The following is a 16,051-nucleotide window of genomic DNA, read 5'->3' as shown; positions in this document are numbered from 1 at the left end:
AAGTCCCTGCCACCAAACACTTAAATAGTTTTTATGAGCAGCTGGTGGCATGGTTCTTGATGATGGCATGGACCTAGAAACTCCACAGAGTTGTGGCAATAAACATGACTCCTGCCTGTACCTCTACCATGAAGCTAGACTCTCAGGAAGCTAAGGAATGGGACTGAGCCAATCACCAAAACCACAGCATCCTAGCCATGCCATTTAGCAGATTAAAGACTCATGTGATATATATATATATATATATATATATATATATATAAAATAAAGACAGATTCAGATGGGAAAAATAAAACTCTGAATGGTTTAAAGTGTGTTTTAAAATATATGTAGTCTTGGGGAAAAAAAGAAAAATGATAAAGCCCTTAAAAAAAAAAGAAAGAAATAGAGTAGCCGGATGAGGTGGCACAAACCTTTAATCCCAGCACTTGGGAGGCAGAGGTGGGCAGATCTCTGTGACTTTGAGACCAGCCTGGTCTACCGAGTGAGATCCAGTACAGTTAAAAACACATAGAGAAACCTCATCTCAAAAGAACAAAAATTAGCTGGGGGGTGGTGGTGCACGCCTTTAATCCCAGCACTCGGGAGGCAGAGGCAGATGGATCTCTGAGTTCGAGGCCAGCCTGGTCTACAAGAGCTAGTTCCAGGACAGGCTCTAGAAACTACAGGGAAACCCTGTCTCGAAAAAAACAAAAAAACAAAAACAAAATTAAGAATAAAAGAAATAGAGTTAAAAAAAGGCCATGTAAAGAAAATACACGGAGAATCTGGATACTGTATGTTATTGTATTGTCATTGAATTGTTTGACTGCTGAGGAAGGAACAACAGCTGCTAAAGATATTTGATTATAAATGATGCTGGGCTAATCCAACATATATATTTTGAAAATGCCTTGACTTCAAAATTTAAGTCAAAAGATATGTTACTTTGTAGAAAAGGTTTTGCTTTTGTTTCCGCAGGAAATGTGAGGCTGTGGATTCATTCTTGATTAAGAAAAATAAGGTTTGATCAAGGAAGACCCCCTGAGAAATCTCCAATGGGAATGGATGGCCCAGATGATCCAACATTTCAGAGCACCTCTGTTGCAGTTTCCTCTGAGTTTTGCATCCAGCATAGCTTCAAGACTGCTGTCTGAGATGATCAAGCCTCACAGAATACTCCAGTCAGGACTTGATCATAATCCTAAATTTTCTTTGGGTTCCTATAAGATTACTAGTGCTCACAAATCAGCAGGAAGTAGCCTAGAAAAGTATGCCCACATTCCAAAAAAAATGGATTATGAATGTTTGTCTTTGTTTAGAGTGTTGGTTACAAATTGTTATAGATAACAATCAGGAAAAAAGCTAAACAAAGGAGATTCAGGATTTTTTTGTTTTGAAAAGAAAAAAAGGAAATTGGTGTGGGGTAACACTCTTCTTGTACACTGTAAAGATTTGTCACTCATATTGGTTTAATAAAATGCTGCTTAGCCAGTAGCCAGACAGGAAGTAAAGGTGAAGTCACCAGACTAGGAGAATTCTGGGAAGAAGAAAGGCAGAGATGCAGTCATCAGCCAGATGCAGAGGAATCAAGATGAGAATGCCTCACTGAGAAAAGATACCAAGCCAGGTGGCTAAACACATGCAAGAATTATGGGCTCAGCCTGGCAGTGGTACTGCCAGCATCGACAGCTGACTCTGTCTGTAGCCAGCCAGGGAGGAATACACATGGAAGTGGGGTTGAATAAGAAATAGTATTGAGGGGCTGGAGAGATGGCTCAGCGGTTAAGAGCTCTGGCTGCTCTTCCAGAGGTCCTGAGTTCAATTCCAAGTACCCACATGGTGACTCACAACCATCTGTAATGAGATCTGGCACCCTCTTCTGGCCTGCAGGCATACATGCAGACAGAACACTGTATACATAATAAATAAATCTTTTTTTTTTTTTAAAAAAGAGTGAAATAGTATTGAGTCAGGTGGTGGTGGCGCACGCCCTTAATCCCAGCACTCGGGAGGCAGAGGCAGGCGGATCTCTGTGAGTTTGAGGCCAGTCTGGTCTACAAGAGCTAGTTCCAGGACAGGCTCCAAAGCTACAGAGAAACCCTGTCAAAAAAAAAAAATTATGGGCTAATTTAAGTTGTAAGAGCTAGTTAATAGTAAGCCTGAGCTACTAGGCCAAACAGTTTTATAATTAATTATAATTATATAATTATAGTTTCTGTGTGAGTATTTGGATCTGGGTGGCCAGGAAACGAAAGTACAGTCTTCTACATGTGTGCATGTAAGTGTATATGTGTAAGTGTAGGTACCTGCAGAGGTCAGAAGAGAGTGTGAAATCCTTTATATCTATAGGTACAAGTGGTTTTGAACAGTCTGATGTGGGTGTTGGGAATCAAACTTAGGTCTTCTGCAAAGGTAGTAAACAGTTAACCTCTGACCCATCTCTCAAGTTCCATCTCCAGACAAATTTATTTTTTTAATTAATTAAGATGTAATGTTTGGGTGCCAAAGAGATAGTGCTTAAAAGCACTTATCAATCTTGTAGAAGACCTGGGTCTGGTTCCCACCCACATGGCAACTCACAACCATCTGTAACTCAAGTGCCAGGGGATGAAACCCTCTCTGCTGGCTTCCTTGGGTACCAGACACACACATGGTGCAAATACATACATGTTGTGTAATATTAATTTAAGATGTGTTACATTTGTTTATGCTTTAGAACATTTAATGATGCAAAGATATGTTGCATTTGTTTAACTCTGTGAAGTTATGATACTTTGCCTGTGTAAAACACCTGATTGGTCTAATAAATAGCTGAATGGCCAATAGCAAGACAGAATAGACGGGGTTGGAGACAGAGAATAAATAGAAGGAGAAAACTGGGAAGAGGAAGGTCAAGGAATGAGAAAAGAAGGAAAAGAAAACTCCATGGTCAGCCACCCAACTACATAGCCAGTCACGGAATAAGAGAGAAAGTAAAATCACAGAAGTAAAATAAAGATAAAGTCCCAGAGGCAAAAGATAGACAGGATAATTTAAAATAAGAAAAGCCAGCTAGGGCCAGGTGGTGACTGTGCGTGCCTTTAATCCCATCACTTAGGAGGCAGAGACAGGTAGATAGATCTGCACGAGATCAAGGCCAGTTTGATCTACTAAGTGAGTTTCAGGACAGGCTCCAAAGCTACAGAGAAACAAACAAACCAAAACAAAAAAACTGGCTAGAAACAAGCCAAGCTAAGGCCAGGCATTCATAAGTAAGAAAAGGCCTCTGTGTATTTATTTGGGAGCTGGGTAATGGGCCCTTCAAAGAGCTGAAGGGGCGTGGTCGATCGGTATTTAGAATTAACCAGACTAGCTTAATATAAAATATTCAGCTTTAATAAACGGAAGAAAGGAAAACTTATAAAATCAGGGTTCCAGCTATCCAGGAGCACAGGGAACAAAAGGGCAGAGGCAAGCGCACCTGGATGTTTTATCTGTTTCTCTGTGGCCCCTAAACGGAATGTGATTGGCTGAAGTTCCCCATCAAAGAGCCCAAGAGTAAAAACCAACAACACATACGTGCAAGTGAAACACGAATATACTGTCTTGGGGTTTCTGTTGCTTTGGTAAAACACCATGACCAAAACAAGCTGGGAGGACAGGGTTTATTTGGCTCACACTTCCATACCATAGTCCATCATTGAAGAAAGCCAGGACAGAAACTCAACTAGGATAGGACCCTGATGCAAAAGCCATGGCGGGCACGGCTTACCGGCTTGCTCTTTGTGACTTTCTTTTTCTGTTTTCTTATTGAACTAAGGACCATCAGCCTAGAGGTGACATCACCTACAGTGGTCTGGGTCCTCCCCTCATAAACCAGTAATTAAGAAACTGTTCCATAACCTTGCCTACAGCCTGATCTTATGGGGGCATTTTCTCAATCAAGGTTTGCTCTCAGATGACTATAGCTTGTGTAAGTCGACATAAAACTAGCCAGCATATACACATAAAATAGAAATGAATAAATTATTTTTAATATTTTATTTTATGTACATTGTTGTCAACATTTCAAAAAGTATCAGTAACTCCCTGGAACTGGAGTTACAGACAATTGTGAGCTGCCATGCAGGTGCTGGGAATTGAACCTGGGTCCTCTGGAAGAGCAGCCAGTGCTCTTAACTGCTGAGCCATCGCTTCAGCCCATATGAATTTTTTTTAAGTGACCTTAGGGACTGGAGAGATGGTCCAGTTGTTAAGAACACCATTGTAACTCAAGCTCCAGGAGATCTCACACCCTCTTCCGGCCTGCAAGGGTACCAGACACAAATAGTGCACATAAATACATGGAGACAAAATAGTCATTCACATAAAATATTTTTTAAAAAGTCAATGATAAGGGGCTGGAGAGATGGCTCAGCAGTTAAGAGCATTGCTTGCTCTTCCAAAGTTCCTGAGTTCTAATTAGGACATGTGTACCCTGCTAATGGGAATGTAACATGATGCATCCACTGTGGAAAGTAGTGTGAATGTCCTCAAAAAATTATAAATGAGGGCTGGAGAAATGGCGCAGGGGTTAAGAATACTGGCTGCTCTTCCAGAGTACCTGGGTTCAGTTCCCAGACCCACATGGCAGCTCACAAATGTCTGTAATTCCAGTTCCAGGGGACCCAATACCCATGGCAAAAACACCAATGCACATAAAAAATAAAAATAAATTGGAGAAAATATAAATGAAACTTCATGGGGGAATATTATTTTAAAGTGTGTGACTTTGTTTATGCTGCATTTGGTTAATTTTAAAGCTGTGATTCTTTGCCTTTCTAAAATACCTGATGCTACTGGCCATTCAGCTCTTTATTAGACCATCAGGTATTTTTTTTAAATATTTATTTAATATGTATACAATATTCTGTCTGAATATATGCCTGAAGGCCAGAAGAGGGCACCAGACCTCATTACAGATGGTTGTGAGCCACCATGTGGTTGCTGGGAATTGAACTCAGGACCTTTAGAAGAACAGCAGGCAATGCTCTTAACCGCTGAGCCATCTATCCAGCCCCCGCCCCCCAATCAGGTATTTTAGAAAGGCAAAGAATCACAGCTTCAAAATTAACCAAATGCAGGGCTGGCAGGCAGAGAGTATAAACAGAAAGAGAAACAAGGAAGAAGAGGAGCAAGAGAACAAGAAGAAGATGACCTCAGGGGCCAGCTACTCAGCTACACAGCAAGCCATGGAGAAAGAAACAAAGAATGGCATACAGAAATAGAGAAAGATAAAAGTCCAGAGGCAAAGGGTAGTCAGGATAATTTAAGAAAAACTGTCAAGAAGCAAGCTAAGCTAAGATCAGACATTCGTAAGTAAGAATAAGCCTCTGTGTGTGATTTATTTGGGAGCTGGATGGCAGGCCCCCAAAAAAGCCAAAATAGTAAAACATCATACAACAGAACCTTTTAATTAAAAGCAGAAACTTGGTCAGATATTTGCAAGCCACTGTTATAGAAGCATTATTGATAATAGCTGAAAGCTATAAGCATTTATGTATCTACCAACAGATGAATGAATAAGCAAAATGTGGCATATAAATACAATGGCGTATTATTTAACCTTGAAAATAAAAGGAATTTAGAGACGTGCTACAATATGACTGAATCCGGAGGATATCATTTTAGATGGAGTAAGCCTGTCCTAAATGGATAAATGCCATATGATTTTACTTTATAGTAGATGGCTATATTCAGAGTCAGAAAATAGAATTATGGTTGTCAGGGGACAGGGAAGGAGAAGAATAGGGAGTTATTGTTTAATAGAAACAAACTTTTACTATTTATTTTTATTGTTTTTATTTAGTGTCTGTTTGTCTGTGTGAGTATGCTATGTATGTGGATGCAGGGGAGGCCAGAAGAGGGTGCTGGATGCCCTAAAGATGGGGTTACAGGTGGTTGTTAAAGCACCTGATGTGGGTGTCGGGAGATGTACGCTGGAGGAACAGTAAGAACCCTTAGCCTCTGAGGCATCGATGCCTCCAACCCCAGAGAGACAAACTTTTATTTGGACAAGTGAAGAAAATTCTGGAGATGGATGTGACGATGTCTCCACAAGCATGGATGTTCTCACTGCTGCTGAACTATATACTTTTAAATGGCTAAGACGGTAATTATTGATTTTCCTGTTATAAAGGCTTCTTGTGTATTTTTTTTTTGTTTTTTTTTTTTCGAGACAGGGTTTCTCTGCAGCTTTAGAGCCTGTCCTGGAGCTAGCTCTTGTAGACCAGGCTGGTCTCGAACTCACAGAGATCCGCCTGCCTCTGCCTCCCGAGTGCTGGGATTAAAGGGTGTATTTTTTTCAGCATCTCTTACTCCCAGGGTTCCCATTTCTCTTCACTGCCCCTCTTCATGCAGTAGTCAGTGTGCAGTCTCCTTTGTGGGCCCTAGGGAGGTGAGCTTGGCTCTGGGCCGGTGAGGGAGGGGGGACAGAAGTGGAATTGAATCTTTACATGAGCCCTTGGAAGTCATGTTGGATGTGAGGGTAGCCACTGAGTTTTTTCCCTAGTCGTCTTCCCTGCTAGGTTATTTTTCCATACTCTCCTGGATGCCTGGAGGGGAGGGGAACTGTGCAGCTCATGAGGTCAGGACAGGACAAGCAGCAGACCACCAAAGGAGGGGCACAGGGAGACCACAGGCTGGCTCCTGGGATAAGACACAACCCTGCCTTTGACTCTCCTGCTGAGTAGTTTGCTCTCCTGACTTGACACTGGTTCCCTTCAGTCCCAGGAGCCAGAGCCACTTCTTGAGATTCTTGGAACCAATGGGCTTTGTGCTGCAAGACCTCTGAGTACCTGGGAGCTGCTACTTGACAAAGCCCTCACCTCGGCCAGGCTCAGCTGCTTGCCAAGTTACCAGGAGACTGTGCTTTGGGATCTGTGATGGGGGGGGGGGAGCTGAGGCTTTACAACTAAGATGCTTATGTTTATTGAGGGGTATGGATGCCTCTCCACTTGGCCACCAGGAGCTAAGGTACAGGGACCAGGGCCAGGCCTGATCCAACACCTCTAACCCATGCCATCAGATGTTAGGATGGACTTCAGCAAGCTGGGTACTGCTGGACTGGAGACAGGTTTCTAGAAAGGACTCAAAGGCGCCATTCCACCCTCTCCAATCCTGTAACCTCTTTCATCTAAAAGGCAGCTAGAATGCAGTTGGGAGGAGAGGGAGGAAGATCAGGCCTAGGAAGGAAGCAGCGAGATGAGATGGCGGAATGACCTTAACCGAGGAGAGTGTTGAAAACCCCTGTGCTCACACGTGAAAGCCAAAAGCTCAAGAACATACTCTGGGAGAGCTCCAGATAGAAAAGCATGACAAGAGAAAATTTACAAACCACTCACAATTAACATAGGCCTTACCCTGATACACCCCCCCAGCAGCGGGCTCAGCCAAGAGGGACCTGGAGCATCTAAGTCCTGGAGGAAGGAGAGCCCAGGGCTGCTGAGATTGGACCTCCCTTGGAAAGATTATTTTTATTTTTAATCATGTGTATGTATCTCTGTGGCAGTGTGTTCATGGGAGTGCAGGTTTCCCACGATGGACAGAGGGGGCGATGGATCACCTAGAGCTGAAGTAGCAGGAGACGATGAGCTACCTGACACGGGCTCTGGGAACCAAATTCCAGATCTCTGCAAGAGCAGTAAACCTTTCTCACTCCAGCCCCTAAACTGCGAAGTCTTATGCTATGACTTCTTTCTTTCTCTTTGTTTTTGAGACAGGCTCTTGTCTCTCAGGCTGACCTGAGCCTCACTGTGCGGTCCAGTCCAGCCCTGAGTATCTGATTCACCTGCCTCAGCATTTATGGTGTTGGAATTGCAGGCAGGAGCCACCAGGCTACTCGTGTTTGGCTTCACTTACCGTAGTTTTGAACTTATCTTTCCTTTTCTGGCTTGATAGCACATCTGTGAGCCCTTCCTTTTCTTCTTGGAGCAGTGCCTCTGACAGGGACGCTCAATCTGTGGATCTAGCTCATTAGTTAGATAATCTTAATGTAATTAGACAATAAAGCCACAAGATGTCACTCTTTAGCTGAAAAAAATCTATTCCAAATGTTATTCAGCTCTTGATACGAGAGCTACAGAAAAAAAAAGTCTGCGACCAATTTTGGTGTTTTTCCTGTGAGAATATTTTTTTTCTGAGAGAAATTGAGAAAGGATTTCTATCTGTAAAATTGATTAATTATCTACTGGTAATTACAAAACTTTTGTTAGCATATTCCTGTTTTAATGTTATTAGTGTTTCTTAATGCTGTAGCTGTAGATACCAATTTGTTTTTACTAACAATTTAACTAGTATAGTTAATACCAAAATTAGATTAGGAAATAAATATTTTTCAGTACTGAGGTGTAAACACAGTGCCTTGGACACACTAAGCAAGTCTCTTCTAGTGAGCAACATCCCCCCATGGCCTGTAGGAATAAGTGCTTTAACAAAACAAAGTCAAAAATGCTTTCTTTTATTATTAGTGTGTGGATGGGAGGGGCATGTGTCACTGTGCCTGAATGGAGATTGCAGGGCAATTTTGTGGAGTCAGTTTTCTTTTTCTGCCTTTACATGGGTCTCACCAGCCCCTTGGCACTAAACTCTTAAAGAGAGAGAGACAGAGAGAGAAGAGAGGTCACATATATTTTGGGGCAAAAGGGGGTAAATACAAAATCCCAAACCTTAAATAACTTTGCTTAAAATACAAGGTCACATTCAGATACAGAGTGAACTCAAGCCAGGATTGGGTACGCGAGATCCTGTTTCAAAAGGGAGGGGGCTAAAGAGATGGCTCAGCAAGGGTTGAGCTGCCAAGCCTCATCATAGGAGTCTGAGTTTTCAATCCTTGAGAACCACACAGTGGGAGGAGAGGATAGACTTCTGAAACTTGTCTTCTGACCTCCACAAGTGTGCTATAGCATTTGAGCACATATACAGCAAGCAAATACATAATAAATGTAAAACTCTCTTTCACCTTATACATGTTATCATAAAAAAAAAAACACTTGTAAGTTAAAAAAAAAATCACACAGCAAATTAACCAGACCCAAAGTCTATCCCTCCACTACAGGTTAATACTTAAGTATTACACTGTTTTAGTTTCTATTACTTTCTGACTACGAAGCAAATAGTTCTGTTTTAGAACCTGTAAGTTTTGAAAGAGATTTAGAACTAATTTGTCATGCCCCTAAACAGTTAAAAACCAAATACCTATCCCTAGATGCACTGACAAAAATATAGAACTGAGTGATATGAAAAACCAAAAATAATGAGGCCTTCAAGATGACTCAGGAGGTAAAGGAGCTTGCCTCCACACCCCACAAACTGAGTCGGATCCCTGGGATCCACGAGGTAGAGAGACAGACACATACACACACACACACACACACAGAGAGAGAGAGAGAGAGAGAGAGAGAGAGAGAGAGAGAGAGAGAGAGAGAGAGAGAGAGAGAGAGAGAGAGGAGAACTGGTTCCCGCAGGCTTTTCTCTGACCTACGCGCGCGCGCGCGCGCGCGCGCACACACACACACACACACACACACACACGCACACATACACACAATACATGTAATGTAAAAAGAAAAAGGAAACTGTGCAAACAGTCAAATAATATCTGGTTCTGAACAATTTTGTTTCATTTTATCTTTTTTATCTTAAAACTTAGGTCTTCATGTCTAACATTTATTCTTCAGATAAATAAGTAAAAGTTACAAAAGAAAAGAAAGATTTGTTAACATTTGTGTTATTTTCAGCAATGGAAGCAAAATACAGCATTTGTGCTTCACATCACACAACTGCTTCTACCATACTTCTGTGGTGTGTGGGTCTGCACGAGGGTGTTTCTTCTGTCCGTGTGGTGTGGGAAATCCAGTGTGAGAGAAATCTGGGAGGGGCATAGAGAGGGAGGCCCCTTCTGTCCCATTGATAACAGGTTCATTCAGAGAACCCTTTAAAACAGACTAATCCCTTATGCAGTCATTCCCTCTACTCTAATAGGGCCCCTCCACCTCTTCTAGAATTCGGTAAGCTAAAAGTGCATGTGTCCTAAGACTAACCTGAAATGATTTTGTAGACACTTTGGCGTGGGGAGGGGGGTCGGTTATGCGGTTATTAAACGTCATTTTCCTATCTCAACAAGCGTTTCAAAAACGATTTCTTAAACAGTAAGTTGTTCTCCTAGGACAACTCTTTAGAGGGGCTCCCTGCAGCTAACTGATAACATTAGTTTCCACAAAGTACGGTCAGGGGAGTTGGCAGGTTCCTGTGCCCAGGGTGAGGGTTGTATGGGACTCATCCGTAGCCTTCATCCACAGATCCGAGGATGCTCCTCGCTGCGTGCTGCCTGCTTTGAAGCCACAGGGACCCTAGAAGAGTGGGATGGCCACCGCGAGCAGGAGTCCTCCGAGGCCGCGGGCGTTGCTCTCTCCGCTGAGGCTGCTGCTGCTGCTGGAATGCTGTGTCCTCGCGGCCGCCCAGAAGGACAAGGGGGCGGCTGGTAGGGAGGCGGGCCCGGTCTCGGGCCCCACGGGCGGTTCCTCGGGTCGCTTCGTGAGCTCAGAGCAGCACGCGTGCAGCTGGCAGCTCTTGGTGCCGGCTCCGGGGACACCGACGGGCGGCGAGCTGGCCCTGAGCTGCCAGGCCCCGGGCGGGGCTCGCCTTCACTGCGCCTACCGCGGGCATCCCGAGCGCTGCGCGACCTCGGGCGCCCGGCGCTCGCACTACTGGAAGCGGCTGCTGGGCGCCCTGCGCAGGAAACCGCGACCCTGCCTGGACCCCGAGCCGCTGCCACCGCGCCTGTGCGCCCGCAAGAAGGTAGGCGCCGAGCTGCACCCGCCCGCGCGCCCCACCCTGTCCGCGCGTTCCGTCGAGCAGACCCGGGCCAGGGCGCGGAGCCGGGCCCGGCAGCGACAACCAGTGTTGTCCCCGAGCTCGCCGCCTCCCAAGGAGAAGAAGCCCTCGAGGACGAAGACCAGAGTGAGCAGGAGGAAGGTGGGCTCGGACCCGGTCCCAGAGCCTCCCGTAGTGGCCGGGCTCCCGCCAGACGGGCTGGATCAGAATGCCCAGCTCACTGAGACCTACTGCACCGAGAAGTGGCACTCCCTCTGCAACTTCTTCGTCAATTTCTGGAATGGCTGATACTGCGGTCTTAGAGGGGGGCACCAGGGCCAGGTGCTGCAGAGCAGAGGGCAGTACAGCCGGGACGGGAGGCTCGGGGCGTCTTAGACAGTGGGAACCGGGACGGAGAGTAGGCGGGAGTCCGGATTCCAAAATAGTGCAGGGGTCAGGGTAGGGAGAATCTGAGACAGCAGAGGAAGAAACGTTCTTGAAGTATCTCAATTTTGATTTAAGAGCAGAAGAATAGTGGAAACGAATAGGTTTATATTGTTTGCAAAAACTGTAGACTAGGGAGAGAAGCTGAGAAGAGGGGGAATGAAGTCACTAGAGAGGTGCGAATCTCTCCTGTGAAGCAGGAGATGATGTATATTAACACATTATTATTAAAATGTAATTGTGAGTAAGAACCTGAGCCAGGTTGAATTGTTCAAAGTCTTCTTGGCTATTCAGCTGACTGATTAGTTTTTCTCCCCACCCCCTTTTCTGGATTGTTATGAACTCTGGGTGTGACAACATCACATTTTCTATGTGGATTGAAGCCTTATAGGTACAAAATAAATCCAGGAATGGATTATTAGGACAATTGCTTTTCAGTTTCTTTAGCATTGCTACTGTGAAACTGAATTTTGAACATACTGTCCTGAAAGGTCATTAAGTACCTAAATTCAGTGAGTTCAGTGCTCTCTAGATCTCCAAATATAAACAAAAATCCTCAAGTCTTTACATTTGATCGCTCTTTTGAAACTCAGATAAAATGTAGACATGTATCTTAGTTGTTTGGGCCCCTTATCGCCTGTATAATTAAATTAATTTTTTTCTTTTAAAATATGATGTAACGATCATCTTTCATAAAAAAATACTCAAAGAGTTATAAAATGATGGAAATGCTGCTTTTGTCATTTATCTATTTCTAAATATACCTTTATTAAAGCCCACATCTGTTTGTGTGTGTGTGTGTTTGAGACTGTCATTTTCTCAAGACCTTGATGCCTCAGACTTCCAGGTGCTCCACCATGACCAACTTGAATTAAGTTCTTAAACACAATGTGAATTGTTGTGAAAAGAAACAAAAATGTGTATAAAGCAAGGGCCGTTAATAGGCAGCTTCTGAGGTATGCATTGCTCTGCTTGAACTTCACAGGGCATTCTTTCTCTCTCCCCCCATCCCTTTCTCATTCCCTGCTAGTTTCTCTCCTGCCCCCTGTTTCCTTCTCCTCTTCCTTCCCTCTTTCCTCCAATTTGGACTAACTGTCAGCATTTTAAGATGAAATAATTTTACATAAACCCCCAAAGTTTGGGTTTTCTTGAAGCAAAAGCAGATCTGTTGACACCAGGCCTGTCTTCCCACATGGTAACTGACTGACTGACTGACTGACTGTCAGCTGCCTCTGTTTGGATTAGGTGTGTTTTCTAGAGTTCTTGCTTATTCCAATTTATCAATCAATTTTATTAATGTGGTGTGTGTGTGTGTGTGTGTGTGTGTGTGTAATTGGGGATTGAGCCCAGGGCCTTGCGCATATTAGGCAAGCACTTGATCACTGAGCTACATCCAAGCTGGGCTTTTGGTGTGTATATGTGTTTGTATGTGTGCTTGTCTGTGGGTGTGCACACATGACAGTCAAGGGACAACTTGCGTGCTGGAGTTAGTTCTCACCTTCCACTGTGTGGGTCCTGGGGACTGAGCTCAGAGTGTCCAGCCTTGATAGGAAGCTCTTACACCAACTGAGGCATCTTGCTGAGCCCCTAAACTTGTTTTTAAATTTTAGTTTGAAACAGGGTCATGCTCTGCAACCACATGAACCCTGAAATCTTCCTGACTCAGCTCCCATATAGCTGAGATGAAAGGCATGTCCCACCATGCCCAGTTATCTTTTATTAACTTACATACCAGCCTGAGTCCGATGCCAATGCGAGGTCCACTCCCCAGGTATAATACATTTCTGTTGACCCCTTCTATTTTTACTCCCTCCCTTTAAAAATATCAGTAAGGATAACAAATTCCCGACTTTCCCCCCCTTTTTTTGTTTTGTTTTGTTTTTCGAGACAGGGTTTCCCTGTAGTTTCTAGAGCCTGTCCGACTTTCCCTTTTTTGATCTGCCTCTGGGAAATAGAAGCTATTTTGTGCTCCTTTTGTATGTTTTTTTTTTTTTTTTTTTTTTTTTTTGTACTCACACAATTGTCAAAGCATGCCCATTGAACAAAGTGTTTGGGTAGGCTTATGTGGTCTCATGTTGAGTAACACTGATCCTTAGATTAAAATTCGTCCTGGTCAAGGAAAGGAGACTCAGTGTATCTGGAGACCATTCTCCAGAAGTATAACCCAATGTACGAGGTATCTGAAAAAAACGAGCGAAAGGCATGCTTCCCGAGAAAGAAGTGATGGAAAGACACACGGCTAGGATCGTGCTTCCAGCTCTCCGGGAAAGAGGACTGCCAATCCCCCTGATGGACTGACAAACTTCTTTCTAAGAAAGAGGAAAAGGGCACCACGCTCTGTGTGCCCAGCAAGCAGGCAGCCAGCATCCCCGCTCCCTTACTCTTGGGGAAGAGCTGTGCCAGGACTCCGCCCCGGAAACACAGTAGAGGGACAGGAGTCAGCTACTTTCAGTGGGGCGGGAAGGGATCAGATCCTCCCATCTGTCTTTTTTTTTTGTTTTGTTTTGTTTTGTTTTGTTTTTCGAGACAGGGTTTCTCTGTGGCTTTGGAGCCTGTCCTGGAACTAGCTCTTGTAGACCAGGCTGGTCTCGAACTCACAGAGATCCGCTTGCCTCTGCCTCCCGAGTGCTGGGATTAAAGGCATGCGCCACCACCGCCCGGCCCATCTGTCTTTTGAATGACACTGGCTAAGTCCCAGGGTCTCCAGGGCTGTATGAAGACTGGGTTTGGTTAAGTCTGGGACTTTAAAGCCATCGCCTTGAGGAATTATACATGTAGCCTCCACAGAGATAACAACGTGCATATCAAGATGTATAACATGTAGAGTACATGCTGTAACCCAAGAAAGATGGTGGACTTCAAAGAGCTGGAGAAAGGCACCTGAGATGACCAGGGAAAGAGAGAAAAACCTCTGTGTCTGGGGCAAAGGTTTGGAAGAGCACACTAGCAGCTGGAAGAGGACTTACGGGGCACCAACCAGAGTGGAGGGGGAGTTGCCGGGACACATTGACATTTACAGTCAGTGCTGAGATCGGAAGGTATCAAAGAGGAAGGCACGGGCCTCTGTCTATGGGAGAAAGAGAGTTATCATAGACATAAAGCCATCTAGTTCTGGTTCTGTGTTCAAAATTATTTGGCACTGGGGCTGGAGAGATGGCTCAGCCGTTAAGAGCATTGCCTGCTCTTCCAAAGGTCCTGAGTTCAATTCCCAGCCACCACATGGTGGCTCACAACCATCTGTAATGGGGTCTGGTGCCCTCTTCTGGCCTTCAGGCATACACACAGAAAGAATATTGTATACATAATAAATAAATAAATAAATAAATAAATAAATAAATATTTGAAAAAATTATTTAGCACTCAGGAGGCAAAGGCAGGCAGAGCTCTCTAAGTTCAAGGTTACCATGGTTTACACAGTTACTTCTGGGCCAGTCTACATGGTAGACTCTGTCTCACAAAAAAAGAAAAGAAAAGAAAAAAGATATCTGCCTTAAGATACTGGTCCAATTTATAAATTTGCTCGGCAGACATAGGAAATGGAAAATGACTAGTCACAGTGTCTTGGTACACTGACAATCTGCCCTACATTTTTAGCCCAGAATGCAAATTTGTACAAGAATATTATTAGATTCATAAAAATGCTAACTTTCTATCATATCTCATTGCCTAAGGATAATTATCAACTGGAAGATGTGTTTTATCATTTTTTAAAAAGATTTCTTTATTATGCATACAACATTCTGCCTCCGTGTATGCCTGCACACCAGAAGAGGGCACCTGATCTCATTACAGATGGCTGTAATTGAACTCAGGACCTCTGGAAGAACAACCAGTGCCCTTAACCTCAGAGCCATCTCTCCAGCCACCAGAAGATGTGTTTTAATCTTTACATCCTGGGGATAGTCTTCCCATTTTGATATTCAGCACAAAGTTCAAGGCTAAACAGAGTCCTTGAAAAGGTCACCGTAGAAGGGCACTCAACCAGTTGCAAAGGAAATAAATAATGGAATCTTTTGGGGGTTGGGGAACCAGTTTTGTTACCTTTTCCAACTGACAGAAGACGCCCACGTTCCCTGGCCCACAGGCTTCCAGCCGTCAAAAGCCACCCACATCTCTGGCCCACAGGCTTCTTCCAACTTTGAAGCTGGCAACATCTCATTCACTGATTCTATCTTTATGTTTTTCAGAATTTCATTTTCATACCTGCCTCTCTCTTTTACAAAACAAACAAAATTTTGGCATTTTCCCCTCCCATAGCCATAAAATATTATAGGAAACTCTAAGTAGCAACGTATGCGATAGTAGGCAACAAACGTGAGGTCTTTCTTGCAGCCCTGTAACCTTGGGCAGTTCACTCCCCCTCTCTGAGCCTCAGTTTTGCCATTTGGAAAATAGGGGTGGCCGGGCGGTGGTGGCGCACGCCTTTAATCCCAGCACTTGGGAGGCAGAGGCAGGCGGATCTCTGTGAGTTCGAGACCAGCCTGGTCTACAAGAGCTAGTTCCAGGACAGGCTCCAAAGCTGCAGAAGAAACCTTGTCTCGAAAAACCAAAAAAAAAAAAAAAAAAAGAAAAAAAAAGAAAAGAAAAAAAAGAAAAGAAAATAGGGGTGGTCATATAGTACTTTAACCAGAAAGGCGTGGTTAGGCTCAAAAGTGTTGCTCACGGTAGAACTCAGCTCCTGACTAGTCCAAGTGTGTAGTTGGTATATTGTTAAAGCCTATTTTCTTTTGTATACCAACGCGCACATCAAAAGGGGGATCTCCGTCTCCATGATAATCATCAGCAACTCTCCATC

At 44.0% G+C, this 16,051-nt stretch overlaps 1 protein-coding gene across 1 annotated transcript; it reads left to right on the top strand.

Moving 5' to 3' along the window:
* The first annotated feature begins 10,362 nt into the window (after positions 1 to 10,362).
* Positions 10,363 to 11,121, top strand: Fgfbp3 (fibroblast growth factor binding protein 3). The gene has a single exon (XM_038318459.1). The coding sequence runs from the start codon at positions 10,363 to 10,365 to the stop codon at positions 11,119 to 11,121; it is 759 nt and encodes a 252-aa protein (XP_038174387.1).
* Positions 11,122 to 16,051: the final 4,930 nt, after the last annotated feature.

The sequence above is a fragment of the Arvicola amphibius genome, chromosome 1 (genome assembly GCF_903992535.2).
Source record: "Arvicola amphibius chromosome 1, mArvAmp1.2, whole genome shotgun sequence".
Taxonomy (NCBI): Eukaryota; Metazoa; Chordata; class Mammalia; order Rodentia; family Cricetidae; genus Arvicola; species Arvicola amphibius.
This window is presented reverse-complemented; position numbering and strand designations above follow the sequence as displayed.

Bases quoted from the DNA above. Each gene is read 5' to 3' on its own strand.
- Fgfbp3 (XM_038318459.1), top strand. From the start codon at position 10,363: ATGGCCACCGCGAGCAGGAGTCCTCCGAGGCCGCGGGCGTTGCTCTCT.